The 13,116-nt window shown below is 36.5% G+C and overlaps 3 protein-coding genes across 6 annotated transcripts in view; all 3 read left to right on the top strand.

Moving 5' to 3' along the window:
- Nucleotides 1-81: 81 nt before the first annotated feature.
- LOC111481858 (pentatricopeptide repeat-containing protein At3g46610-like) lies at nucleotides 82-2,678 on the top strand. The gene is given in 2 exon segments (XM_023127433.1): nucleotides 82-312; nucleotides 364-2,678. A coding segment is annotated over 1 exon segment (2,148 nt). The 5' UTR covers nucleotides 82-312; nucleotides 364-387; the 3' UTR covers nucleotides 2,536-2,678.
- Nucleotides 2,679-5,167: 2,489 nt separating this feature from the next.
- Nucleotides 5,168-10,150, top strand: LOC111481859 (uncharacterized membrane protein At3g27390-like). Of its 4 annotated transcripts, none has more exons than XM_023127436.1 (11): nucleotides 5,168-5,204; nucleotides 5,281-5,723; nucleotides 7,360-7,468; nucleotides 7,592-7,787; nucleotides 7,873-8,009; nucleotides 8,203-8,491; nucleotides 8,674-8,780; nucleotides 8,867-8,993; nucleotides 9,110-9,305; nucleotides 9,389-9,632; nucleotides 9,745-10,150. In XM_023127436.1, the coding sequence occupies exons 2-11, from the start codon at nucleotides 5,630-5,632 to the stop codon at nucleotides 9,998-10,000; spliced, it is 1,755 nt and encodes a 584-aa protein (XP_022983204.1). In that variant the 5' UTR covers nucleotides 5,168-5,204; nucleotides 5,281-5,629; the 3' UTR covers nucleotides 10,001-10,150. The 4 variants fall into 4 exon arrangements, with proteins under 4 accessions (XP_022983204.1, XP_022983205.1, XP_022983202.1 ...); XM_023127437.1 differs by lacking the exon at nucleotides 5,168-5,204 and having other exon boundaries at nucleotides 5,216-5,402; nucleotides 5,545-5,723; XM_023127438.1 differs by lacking the exon at nucleotides 5,168-5,204 and adding an exon at nucleotides 6,828-7,145 and having other exon boundaries at nucleotides 5,661-5,723.
- Nucleotides 10,151-13,089: 2,939 nt separating this feature from the next.
- LOC111481863 (succinate dehydrogenase [ubiquinone] iron-sulfur subunit 2, mitochondrial) overlaps nucleotides 13,090-13,116 on the top strand; it is a 2,450-nt gene continuing 2,423 nt past the window's right edge. The window contains exon 1 of the mRNA XM_023127445.1: nucleotides 13,090-13,106. The gene's annotated coding sequence lies outside the window, so the exon portion shown is untranslated. The remainder of the gene's footprint in view (nucleotides 13,107-13,116) is intronic.

Below are 13,116 nucleotides of genomic sequence, written 5' to 3'. Positions count from 1 at the left end.
TTTTTTTTTTTTTTTTTTTTTTATTGATTTTAACTTAAAAACAATAGAATTCACCTTAAATATGATGGCTGTGAATTTGGAAATTTAACCTTCACTTCCAATCGAGTGACTGCGAGAAGACGAACAAAATCCATATTATCCAAAAACCCATTCAACAAATCCGCACTCGTATCGATTTTTCTCTTCAATCCTCTCATAGCCAGTTCAAAAATGGAGTGCATCCATTGACGGACATCTCTTAAAGGTAATTCTGTTCTTCATTTCTCTTTTCAACTTTGGGTTGTAATGGGAAATCATCCATAAGACTCTGAAATTCATTGGCGTTCAAATTCTGGGTTTATCTTTTTTTTTTTTTTTTTATTTATTTATTGTTGATCTCTATAGACAATGCTTGTTCATAGTAATTGGTATCCAATTAGTAGCTCCGGCGTTGAATTAGGTTCTTATTCTGTAGTTCATAGGTCATGGAAAAGAATAAATTGTGTTGGGTTTTCTGATAGTTGTTATGGAAATGGGAATTTCTCTTTGATTTCCTTTAATTTGAGTGTTTTGAGAAGTGGATTTTGTTGCGAGACTTCGAGATTTGAATGTATCCGTGAGTTCCGCCATGGCTGTTCTAAGCTTAGAGTTGCTCCATTAATGAAGCCGAAGAGGAATTCCCTTGGGGCTTGGTTTTTATTTGCTTGGGCTGTTGAACAACCAACGATTGATGATGAAATTGCTAGGGTTGAATCAAATTCTAGAGATGATTTGCCTGAGAGTAGTTTAGATTGGGATGTATATGATCCTGGCAATGTTGATAGTGAAAATAGCCATGGAAGAGGAAATTTTAAAGACGAGGAAGGAATGGAGGGAGAGGGAGATGTTAGGGTCGATGTTCGTGCACTAGCACGTCGGTTGCAGCTTGCTCGAACGGCGGATGATGTTGAGGAGCTTCTCAAGGATGTCGGCGTATTGCCTCTTCAAGTGTTCTCATCCATTATTAGAGGTTTTGGGAGGAACAGAAGGTTGGAATGTGCAGTGGCTCTTGTTGAATGGCTTAAGAAAAAGAAGATTGAAACTAATGGCCGTATTGTGCCGAACTTGTTCATATACAACAGTCTTCTCGGTGCAGTTAAGCAATCCAGAGAGTTTTCGAAAATGGAAGATGTCTTGACTGATATGGCACAGGAAGGAATCGTTTCAAATGTTGTTACGTACAATACGATTATGTCCATTTACTTGGAACAAGGACTAGCTATAAAAGCTCTTGGCATTCTCGAAGAGATGCCGAGGAAAGGCCTAACTCCGTGTCCTGTGTCCTACTCTACAGCGTTACAAGCATACCGAAGGATGAATGATGGGAATGGCGCTTTAAAGTTCATGATTGAGTTGAGAGAAAGATATCGTAATGGCGAGTTAGTGAAAGATGATAATGTAGATTGGGCTGACAAGTTCTTGAAGCTCGAAAAGTTTACAAGACGTGTTTGCTACCAAGTAATGAGGATTTGGCTTGTGAAGGACGACCCTGCAAACACGAAGGTGTTGCAACTTCTAATGGAAATGGATAAAGCGGGATTGTCGCTTGATCATGTTGAAGAAGAACGACTTATTTGGGCCTGTACGTGTGCCGAACACCATAATGTAGCAAAAGAGTTGTACTACAGGATAAGAGAAAAGCAATGTAGTATAAGCTTATCTGTTTGTAATCATGTGATTTGGTTGATGGGGAAAGCTAAGAAATGGTGGGCAGCATTGGAGATTTATGAAGATTTGTTGGAGAAAGGACCGAAACCAAATAACTTGTCAAATGAACTAATTGTTTCTCACTTCAATGTTCTTCTCACAGCTGCGAAGAAACGAGGAATTTGGAGATGGGGCGTTAGGTTACTCGACAAAATGGAAGAGAAAGGTCTTAAACCCGGAATTCGGGAATGGAACGCCGTTCTTGTTGCCTGTTCCAGAGCTGCAGAAATGTCGGCAGCTATAGATATCTTTAGGAGAATGGTCGAAAAAGGTGAAAAACCGACTGTCCTTTCATATGGGGCATTACTAAGCGCTCTCGAAAAGGGAAAACTCTACGACGAAGCACGTAGCGTCTGGGATCATATGATTAAAGTCGGGGTGGAGCCGAACATCTATGCCTATACAACCATGACTTCGATTTTCACTGGCCAAGGAAAGTTTAATATGGTTGAAGTCACTCTCAATGATATGGTTACATCAGGCATTGAGCCAACAGTCGTCACATACAACGCGATTATTACGGGATGTGTCCGTAACGGGATGAGCAGTGTAGCTTACGAGTGGTTTCACCGCATGAAAGCTCAAAATATCTCTCCGGATGAGGTAAGTTACGAGTTGCTCGTTGAAGCCCTTGCAAAGGAAGGTAAACCAAGGCTGGCTTATGAGTTATACCTGAGTGCTAAGGATGAGGGTCTCAATTTTTCTTCTAAGATTTATGATGCAGTAATTCAATCCTCTCAAGTTCATGGAGCCTCCATTGATGTAAGATTATAAGGGCCGCGGCCACTCGACAAGAACAAGAGTTCATAGATTCTGATTACAACTATTATAGAATGTTCGTAAAGCTGTCGATGTTCTTAGGGAAAGCCAAACGATTCGAATCAATGAACTCTCATTAGTCATTACTCCGATCTCTTGATTTGTGGAGAAATTATTTTGAGCGACCCAGGGAACCTGTGGCTTCTGTTGATCCGCCCCGAGCGTATATGGAGCTCAAAAACGCAATCGAAAGCGACGTGGGAAGTCAAACTTTTTTTAGTTGTGTAGAGAGCCACATTTTCAATGAATGATTATGAGAACTTGAAGCTTTTTCCTTTTTATTTATAAAATGTTATAGAGTTGAAAGGTCTCTTGATCTGATCCCTTGGAAATGGCATAGAACTTTTAATAAATGAGTTGAGTATTTGACTGTGTAATCCCTTTTGAGCAGCCTTGTTTGAACATTGATTCTTCCATTAGACGTATTTCCCAGAAAATTTCTGCAATCATTGCCCATAATGGGAGACAGAGCGAGTTGGTTCGGCTCGATTTTAAGCTAAAACTGATGTTCTTGCTTTGGCTCGGTTTTAAGTTAAAACAGATGTTCTTGGTTCAACTCGATTTTAAGCTAAAACTGATGTTTTTTCTTTGCCTCGATTTTAAGTTAAAACAGATGTTCTTGGTTCAGCTCGATTTTAAGCTAAAACTGATGTTTTTTCTTTGACTCAATTTTAACCTACCACTAATGTTCTTGTTTTGCTTCGGTTTTAAGCTAAAATTGATGTTCTTGGTTCGTCTCGATTTTAAGCTACCACTAATGTTCTTGTTTTGGCTCGATTTTAAACTCAAATGGATGTTTTTGGCTTAGCTCAATTTTAAGCTAAAATTAATGTTCTTGGTTCAGCTCAGTTTTAAGCTAATACTGATGTTCTTGATTCAGCTCTGCCTTAAGCTAAAACTGATGTTATCGATTCGACTCAGTTTTAAGCTAAAACTAATGTTCTTAGTTCCGCTTGGTTTTAAGCTAAAACGGATGTAATTGATTCAACTCGATTTTAAGCTAAAATGGATGTTTTTACAAAGTATAATATATATATATATATATATATATATATATATGTTTGTAGGGTTTAAACTCCTAATGTCGATGCTATTTAGGGTTAGTAAAAAAGATTTTTTCTTTTTATTTATTTATTAATGGATTTAACATTTAAGGAATAAGAAAAGTATAAAATCCAACATGACGTGTCATTCTTTGATTGGGTTTTCATCTTCATGTGCAGTTATTAAATATAGATTCTTCATTGGAAAACCTCATCTTTTAAGAAAAGAATAAGAATCTTAACTCATCTTCCTTCTTTTCTTATTCCTTTTAGATTTTAAATATATATTTTTAATAATTTTAAAATTTCTCATTTTATCTCCAACTTTTAAATATATTCTATTCAAAAAATAACTATTTTAGCCTCGTATTTTTTAAAGTCTCTACTTTGACCCGAGCTTTCCAAAAAAATTACTATTTTGGTCGGTGCTATTATCTTATCAACCAATATACATATAATAATAAGAGCCTAGGATTTGCTTGTACTGACACGTTAATATACTTCAGTGCCACTCGACAATAACTACTTTTAAAAATTGTTACGAAACCGTAAAAAATAATTTTTTTTAATACCACGATATGTGGTGGGACATGGTCAATATTTTAACCAACTGAGCTATGCTGAAATTTGGTATAAATAAATAAATTGGAACTAACCATTAAAATATAATCTATACATTTTATTATTTATAATTTTAATATCTTTAGCTCATTACGTATCATCGTCAGCTTAACAATTTTGATCTTACATCGATTGAAGAGAAAAATGAAATATTTTTTATAAATGTGTGAAAATCTCTTTCTAAGAGACGTATTTTAAAACTGTGAGACTGACGACAATACGTAACGAGTCAAAGCGGACAATATCGACTAGAAGTAGATTTGACTCATGATTTTAGAATATTTTTTTATTAAAAATTAGAAAAATAATATAATAATTTTATAAAAATATTTATACTCCATTTTCTTTAAGAAAAGCTTATCCTTTGAATATTATTAATTAAATGAATTTGTTTTGTTTTAGTCTATTTTTAAAAATATTTAATTGCGCAGTCCTTTAGACCAAATATATTTATAAATTACAAAATAATAATAATAACATTTAATTTAATGATATTTTTATATTAAAGGGTAAATTATTATAAATTTGAAATTAAAAAAGTTAACCCGATGTATTACTAGTACGAGAATATGGTTCGAGTCCCACACGAACAAGTTGTCGAAGTGACAATACAAGGAGCGAGAATCACTTGTAAGAAGGAAACTCGCATGGATATGATGCTTTAAGCATCATGCTCGAATGCTTAAGTCAGTATCAAAATCAAGGTGGTCTCGAGCAATTAGATTCGAGTTGCGTATCGACATATGAAATGAATTTACCTATTTATAAAGTTTTACATTGTATTTGCACGTATTTGTAATGACACGACGGTGAAGATTTTCTCATACATAATGATTTTTTTTTATAACTATTTACGTTGTTTTTTTAGGCAGGTTCATAATTGACGCATAATACGAACATTTGTAGATTAGGTAGGTAAAAAGACGGTAGGTTGTGACCTCCACGTGTATTCATACAAGGACACGACGATGGAGGAACGTTTTCCGTCCTTTGGAGGTTATACATTCTAATATAAATTTTGAAAGTAAACTACAAATTATTACTTAATTTAAATATTCAATCATTTCCTTAGCAAGCAATGCAAGAACATATACGACGACTCGACGTAGCTTCGTTGCAAATTTGATCAAGAGTAAAGAGTTGGCTCAGCGATTCGGTGTTCATTGTTCTTGACTCAAGCGCCCCATTTAAACGGTTCTTTAACTGCTTCTCCTGCTTCAAATCCATTCCAAAACCCCCCCACATTCTTTTTGTTAATTTCAAACGTCTTCGCGTAAAGGATTTCACTCGGTTCAAACGACCAAATCCGTTATTATTTTGGGAACTGAATCTACAGGGTTTGTGCTTCGATTGAGGTTGATTTCGGGGATGATCTTGCTTTGATTTCATTGAGATCTTCGAGGGATTGTTTGAGGGCGCCAATGGAACCTCCGAGGGGGTTCTTGTCTTGGCTATGGAGTTTTATTCGTTTCATTCCCTTTTTTGTCGGTCTGTTGCTTCTGGGCACCATTAAAGGTATGCTTCGATTTCTTGGCTGGGAAATTATGCTATTTGTTTGTTCTTACCTAGCCTATCTTTTGTGGTCGAATTTCCATTTATTGTAAATAGCTTACTCTAAATATTATTGACTTAACAATGGAATCAACAAGTGCGGCAAGAAATTTTGTTACTATATTAATTAGTAAGCCCAGTTTAGTTTGTCAAATTGAGTTATACTTCTGTTTTCTTGTTTTATTCCGGTGGCTACTGTTTCTGTCCTCATTTACCAATACTCAAGTGTCAACGAAACCCCTCTTGTTTAAATATCTTCTCATTTCCATATTGGGGTATAATATAGAAGTGGTTTAAGATAAACTGTGAGAAAAACCATGGACATTCTCCAAATTTGAGAATCTGAAGGAAGCCAAGGTCACTATACGTTTTGTAAGGGATGGGCTAGCACATGTTAGGCCCAAGCCCACCACTAGCGGATATTATCCTCTTTGAACTTTACCTTTCGGGCTTCTCCTCAAAGTTTTATAAAGCGCTCTACTAGGGAGAGGTTTCCACACCCTTATAAGAAAGGCTTCGTTCCCCCTCCAACCGATGTGGGATCTCAGAATCCACCCCCCTTGGGACCCATTCGATGGTACGCTACCTGATGTCTGTCTCTGATACCATTTGTAATGGCCCAAGCCCACCACCAGCAGATATTGTTCTCTTTGGGCTTTACCTTTCGGGCTTCCCCTCAAAGTTTTATAAAGTGCTCTACTAGGGAAACTTTTCCACACCCTTATAAGGAAGGCTTCGTTCCCCTTCCAACCGATGTGGGATCTCACAATCCACCCCTGGGGCCCAGCCTCTTCGTTGGTACGCTGCCCGATGTCTGTCTCTAATACCATTTGTAATGGCCCAAGCCCACCACTAGCAGATATTGACCTCTTTGGGTTGTTCCTTTCGGGCTTTCCTTCAAGGTTTTTAAAACATGTCTACGGAGAGGTTTCCATATCCTTATAAGGAAGACACCTATATCCTTATAAGGAAGACACCTATATCCTTATAAGGAAGACCTTGTTCTTCTCTACAACCGATGTGAGATCTCACATTAACTAAACAGGACAAGGACCCTTTTGTTGGTAGGGAGAGTTTTCAAGAGAGCATAACCTGGAGGAAGAGGAGGCAAGTAGACTACACAAAGAAAGAGGGACCAACTGAAAACAGTCTGCAGACCACTTAGTTTTCGAAAAGCTGAAAGAACTTGGATGAATGGATGGGTGTACGTGAGAATACAATCCAAAGAAAGTTTGTTGGGTTTGGTATAGCACTGCGAAGACTATGACAGGATACTCGAATCAACAAGTGAAGAAGGAATGCTGTTGCTGAAAACACTATTGAGTACTTAGTACGGAGAAAGGAATGGTGGATTGGAGGAATATACCATTGGAGATTTATACAAAAGCTGCTTTTCCCTTGTTAATATTACCGGGTTTCCCGATTTTCTATCTTGATATGATATATGTGGTCTGGATAATGAATCATTAGCATATCTCTACAATGATGCCAATTTCTGAATTGTATGTTTAAGTTTGATTGACTGTTATACTGACCGAATGAAACGTATGAGCCTTGTTGGTTTCAAAATTAATGTATATTAACCAGACTATTATTTCAGGTATCATTCTGTGCCCTCTGATATGTCTCCTAATGGTTGCTGGAATCTCTGGTATCATATTAGGCCTTTGGCCAATGCACTTTATCTGGTCGTATTATAGCATTCTGAGGTGTGCCTGCGAAGTCGTCTTGCTAAGTCATTTTTTCTATCTGCTTTGTATCTTTGCCACTCCCATTCTCTTCCATCCTTTACCCCCATAATTGATCTGACATTCTTTACCCTGAATTAACAGTGCCAAACAACTAGGACCTGTTTTAAAATTTGTTCTCTGCTTTGGAGCGCTACCCGTTCCCTTGATTTTGTGGCCAGTGGTTGGTATAGCTGCAAGTTTCATTGGTGGAGCTGCGTATGGATTTTTTTCGCCTATACTTGCTACATTTGATGCCGTTGGAGAATCAAAGAACAACCAATTTTTTCATTGCTTCTATGTATGGCTATGATGAGGTTCTGCGTAGTTCTTTATTATCAGCCTTTGTCTTTGTATGAAGAGAGTCATATTTTTTGGGTCTTCAGGATGGAACTTGGGACACAATTAAAGGATGCTTCACAGTTATTCGAGATTTTGGGGACTTCTGCTGCCATTCCTATATATCATTTATGCAGGAACTGCGACAAAGAATACCTCCTAACGGCAAACACTATGAGATCAAGTTTGTTTTTTTTTTCCTTTTTGTCACTATATCTGGTTATTGTATCATTTGAGTCATCTAGAATGATTTTTACCAGAACGTAATGATCTATGTAACAAAAACATATTAATTAACATCAAATAATGCTTATAGAAAACATCAAACAATGAAAGCTAAGATAACCATTATTTTTTTTCCTGTTAATGTTATGCAGGTTGATCTATCTCCCTGGAGCTTTAATTGCTGGGATTCTCGGTATCGCTGTCGATGCATTCATGATCTTGCTTATAGCCATATGCAAAAGTCCTATTATGCTTTTCAAAGGGTGGAATCGCTTGTTTCATGACCTTATAGGGCGAGAAGGTCCCTTTTTAGAAACAATATGTGTTCCATTTGCTGGTCTTATTATCCTACTTTGGCCATTAGCTGTTGTGGGTTCAGTTTTGGGCTCACTCGCCTCCAGTCTCTTCTTGGGTGCCTATGCAGGGATTGTTACATATCAGGTTAAATTATTGAATGCAAGTTTCATAGGATTTGATGAATCCCTCGTCTTCTAGTTTTTATCAGAGCTAATAAACGGACTCAATTCAATGAAATTCATTGTTTGCATTATAGATTACGTGATGTATGCTTTATGTCTATACATCACCAGATTATATCAATCTTTTGGGGCTTATGTTTGCAGGAGGCTTCTTTTTTATTGGGGCTGCGATACATCGTTACATCCTTGTCGATTTATGATGAATACAGCAACGATATTCTTGGCATGCGAGAGGGATCGTGCTTTCCCAGGTTTTACTCGAACGCTTAATTAAGTAGGTTATCCTCTCTCCCCCATTCTAGTTTTTCTGATATTATAATGACTTATTATAATGAAGGCTAAATTATCAAAGAAAGGAGGGCCAATCATCAATGGCTGGTTCACGTACATCCTCCTCAACCTCAAATCCACCTTCACGCATGAATTCGCTCAACAAACCTATGATTGATTGGAAGTCATTTGATGTACTTTTGCTCATTTTAGACCACATAAACCTTACCAAGTATTTTTTTGCGATATTTCTCTGAATGGATGTGTAAAGCTCTGATACTGTGTGGGTTTATGTTTATCATCTCTGTAGCCGGTTGATAGGTTGTTTAAGGAATGTCAACGCCATGGAGAAACTATGGTTTGTGAAGGAATAATAACGTCAAATGATATTGAAGATGCAAAGTCAGGCAACGGAAGCAAAGTTATTAGCATTGGCTTACCAGCTTTTTGCATTCTTGAAACATTATTACGCTCTGCAAAAGCAAATACATCTGGACTTCTGTTAAGTGAGCATCTGATTTATTCCTCCATTAGATATGAATCATGATGATTTCTTTGTCACTCTCTTGGTTCTTTCAAATGAATGCAGGTGACAACGTTACAGAAATTTCTAGCACAAACAGGCCCAAGGATACCTTCTCTGATTGGTTTTTTAACCCACTTTTGATGATCAAAGAACAAATTAGAGCAGAAAAACTTTGCGAGTCAGAAGAGGAATACTTATATAAATTAGTTCTGTTGAGTGATGATCCTAAGAGGCTGAAAAGTTTAACCACTGTAACGCCTCCAGAATCCGAGCGAAGACAAGCTGAACTCGAAGCGCTAGCTCGAAGGTAGGAATTTCAAATATCAATAAAGATACAGTGATCCTTTATATGTTGTTAATGTATTCCTTAACTCAGTTTAGTCTAACCCTTCTTTCCTCTTCCTTGGGACTATTTGAAGGCTTCGAGGAATCACTAAATCCATCTCAAGGTATCCAACTTTCAAGCGCCGTTTCGATAATCTTGTAAAGAAGTTATCTGAAGAACTTTCGAAGAAAAATGGTTCTTTCCAATCAACCAATGGAAGTAGGTCGTTATCAAGGTCAAGAAGTGGATTTGGCAGATGGTTCAGTCAAAAATCTTCAAACGACAAAACAAGCTATAGAGGGTCTGAGACAGAATCTCATCCAGACGAAACAGATATCGAAATTGTTTAGGGAGGGTAGATTGGAAGTAGGGTCGAACTTCTGTAATTCTTTAGTTCTTTTCCAAGTGTTATATTGATGGCAATAAACGTGTACTTTTAGTATATATGTATAGGTTATATGATATTTCAAGTGCTATAATGATTCTTCATTTCAACTGAACCTAATTCATTTTCCAGTACAGGTCACACATTTTCAGGTTTTTCCTAGAGCAACCGGGAAATCTGGCATGGGACATGATGGATAAGGCATCTCTACCTCTCTCTATAAAAGGTCGTTAATTTAAACTCTCCCTCTACTCTCTAGTATTCTGAGGAAAATAGGAAGCCCTGATTTGGTTCTTTTTGTCATTTAAAAACGAAGTGTGTTAGTTCATGACATTGAGCAGAAGAGACTGAAAGAAAGCAAAAAGTTTCTATTAGAGCGAAACTTACAGGGAGCTATAAACCACCGCTTAACTTCTATATGCATGCCATGAAAATTTGTGTGTTCTATATTTGCATATATAGTAAGAGGTACACACAGAGAGAGAGAGAGAGGAAATAAACCATCACATCCCTGCTTGGTTCTGCATCTCACTCATAAAACTTTTCTTTAGCCTTCTTTCACCATGTCTGTTCTCACCACCACCACCACTCCCTAGCAGTTTCAGAAACAGCAAAACCATTTTTTCTGCATCCAAGCACAAAAATTTGTAGTAAATACTAGCCAGATAGCAAGAACGTGAAGCCATAGCCGAGTAAGTTCGTGAGATGTATATGTATATATTTTTTGAGTTCGTCTAGAGGTATGAATAGAGACTTCTGATCTTTTGGTTGGTGATATAACATGTTGATAGATTGTATTATTACTTATATATTCTTTGAGTTCATCTGGAGGTATACGTAATCTTTTGGTCGGTGACTTTTGATCTTTTGAGTTCATCTAGAAGTATATGTATTAAATTTTTTGAGTTCATCTAGAGGTATGAATTGGGACTTTTGATCTTTTAGTCGGTGATATAACATGTTAATCGAATTAGTAAATGAGATTACTTACCATGGGGGAATATTGATAATTCTCTTCTGGTCTGGATGCATTGTTTTTTGCTGCTGTGTTCCCCGGAGCCTCATTTGACTTCTTCTCGTCTCTAGCTTTGCTAAATATTACTGTAAAGCCTTCGGCTGAGGCCGGGTTGTTGACATCCCACTCGCCGAACTTCGGCAAGGGGCGACCTCTATCCTGCTATAGACATCATTAGAAACATACATATATCAGGATTCAGATCTTCATTGATAAACTTTACTTGTGAAGTCTGTGTTTGTCAGTTCTTTAAATGCACTTCTCTGTTGCATAGAATGTTCCATTTTTATGTGTAGATCTGTGAGATCCCACCTGGGAACAAAACATTCTTATGTATGAAAATCTCTCCCCAATAAAAATGTTCGAAATCTTTCTGCGGTTGGGGGAATCAAGCAATGCAGGCATGGCAGGGAGAAACAAAGGGAAGGTAATTCATGGTTATATATTGACGTCCGTTCCATTTTGAATGTTTTACCACAAAAAAATGATACAAAACATCATAGGTAAGCCATGCCAAGCCAGATCATAGATTTATATCTGAAAGTTTCGATGGTCGTCTCAATTGCTTGCTAGCTCGATACGAGCAAATGACATAGATTTGTACATTTACCATGTCTTACAATACAATGGCTACATGTTTTTCATTCAGTACAGGTAAAAGTTGCAGAATCTCCATACAGAGAGAGCAAACGTCCGAAACGGTTCGATCAAACTGGATCGATGAAGAAACAGGGATGCAAAGATGCATACAGAATAGAGGAATAGATGAAAGAAGGAGAAGAAGAAGAAGAAGAGGAATCTTACCGAAGCCATTAAAATACATTAACAAAGCTTTGTGCACAGAAAATGAAACTGAGAGAAAGAGAGAAGGAAGAGGGAAGAGGGAAGGAAAGAGGGAGAATGGAGAGTTGGAAGCTAAAATGGGAATAACAGAAACCGAGTATTTTGGAAAAACTCCATTTTAAGGCCGTTTCTTCAGTTTCTTACATCACTTCCACATTTCTTTCTTTCTTCATTACTTGCACCTCTACTATCATTCTATTATTATTATTTTGAGTTCCATAGTCTCGAGCATAGGTCGTTTCGCCGTAGGCGACGTAAAAACGAATAGGCTTAACTCGCTTGTTGCTGAGAAGTGAGTGCTGCACAATCACAAGTCCGCTGCCATTAGAGTGCGATTGTGAGACCTCTTAAACGACAATATATGTGAGATCCTGAAAACTTTTTTTTATAAGGGTTCCACACCCGACCATATGCTTTGAAAGTTTGAAAGGAAAATTCAAAAAAGACAATATCTAATAGCAGTAGGCTTGGGTCGTTAGAATATATGTTCGTTATGATTGTTTAAATCACAAAAATGTATGGTAAAAAGTTTATCGATGTTATTCAAAGTGAAATGGATGAGTATAAACTGTTAAACTAACATGAATATAGCTCAACTGATATAAAGTATATATGTTCGACCAAGAGATTAAAGATCAAAATCTCCCTTTATTATGCATTTTTTTAATATACATCCAAATTTTCATTTGAAAAAAATATTTTATAAAAAAAAAATTATTATTGAAAATTTTAAAAATGAAAAAAAAAAACTTAAATAGTAATTTATATAATTTAACAAAAAAAAAAACAATAAAAATAAGTGACGTGTTGATGTGAAACTAACTAACATGCAGTTTATGGAAGACACACGCCCACGCTCCCGAATAATAATTAGGCGCTATAAATGACTGTTCGAAGATTGGTCCACGCTGTCACTCTTTTTGACGGCTCACATTCATCCACGTCATCAATACGCCACCTAACCTCTCATAATTATCCATTTAAATCAAAAATAAGTTTTTCCCTAATGAAAAATACATAATATTATTTTTAAATAATTCGACCAATAAAAAAATATCAATTCATTAAAAAAAAAAATATATAGTATTTATTTATTTATTTATTTTTGTAGTTTATATTATATATAACCAAAATTTTATTTGAACAGGCCGACCATATCGCCAAGGTTCGAGCATTTCTCTGTTCTTTTCCTTCTTCTGATAGTTTTTTTTTTTTTTTTTTTT

Source organism: Cucurbita maxima, unplaced genomic scaffold, assembly GCF_002738345.1.
Source record: "Cucurbita maxima cultivar Rimu unplaced genomic scaffold, Cmax_1.0 Cma_Scf00007, whole genome shotgun sequence".
Taxonomy (NCBI): domain Eukaryota; kingdom Viridiplantae; phylum Streptophyta; class Magnoliopsida; order Cucurbitales; family Cucurbitaceae; genus Cucurbita; species Cucurbita maxima.
This window is presented reverse-complemented; position numbering and strand designations above follow the sequence as displayed.

Bases quoted from the DNA above. Each gene is read 5' to 3' on its own strand.
- LOC111481859 (XM_023127436.1), top strand. From the start codon at position 5,630: ATGGAACCTCCGAGGGGGTTCTTGTCTTGGCTATGGAGTTTTATTCGT. The intron at 5,724-7,359 runs GTATGCTTCGAT...CTATTATTTCAG, and splicing joins GCTTCTGGGCACCATTAAAG to GTATCATTCTGTGCCCTCTG. The intron at 9,633-9,744 runs GTAGGAATTTCA...GACTATTTGAAG, and splicing joins CTCGAAGCGCTAGCTCGAAG to GCTTCGAGGAATCACTAAAT.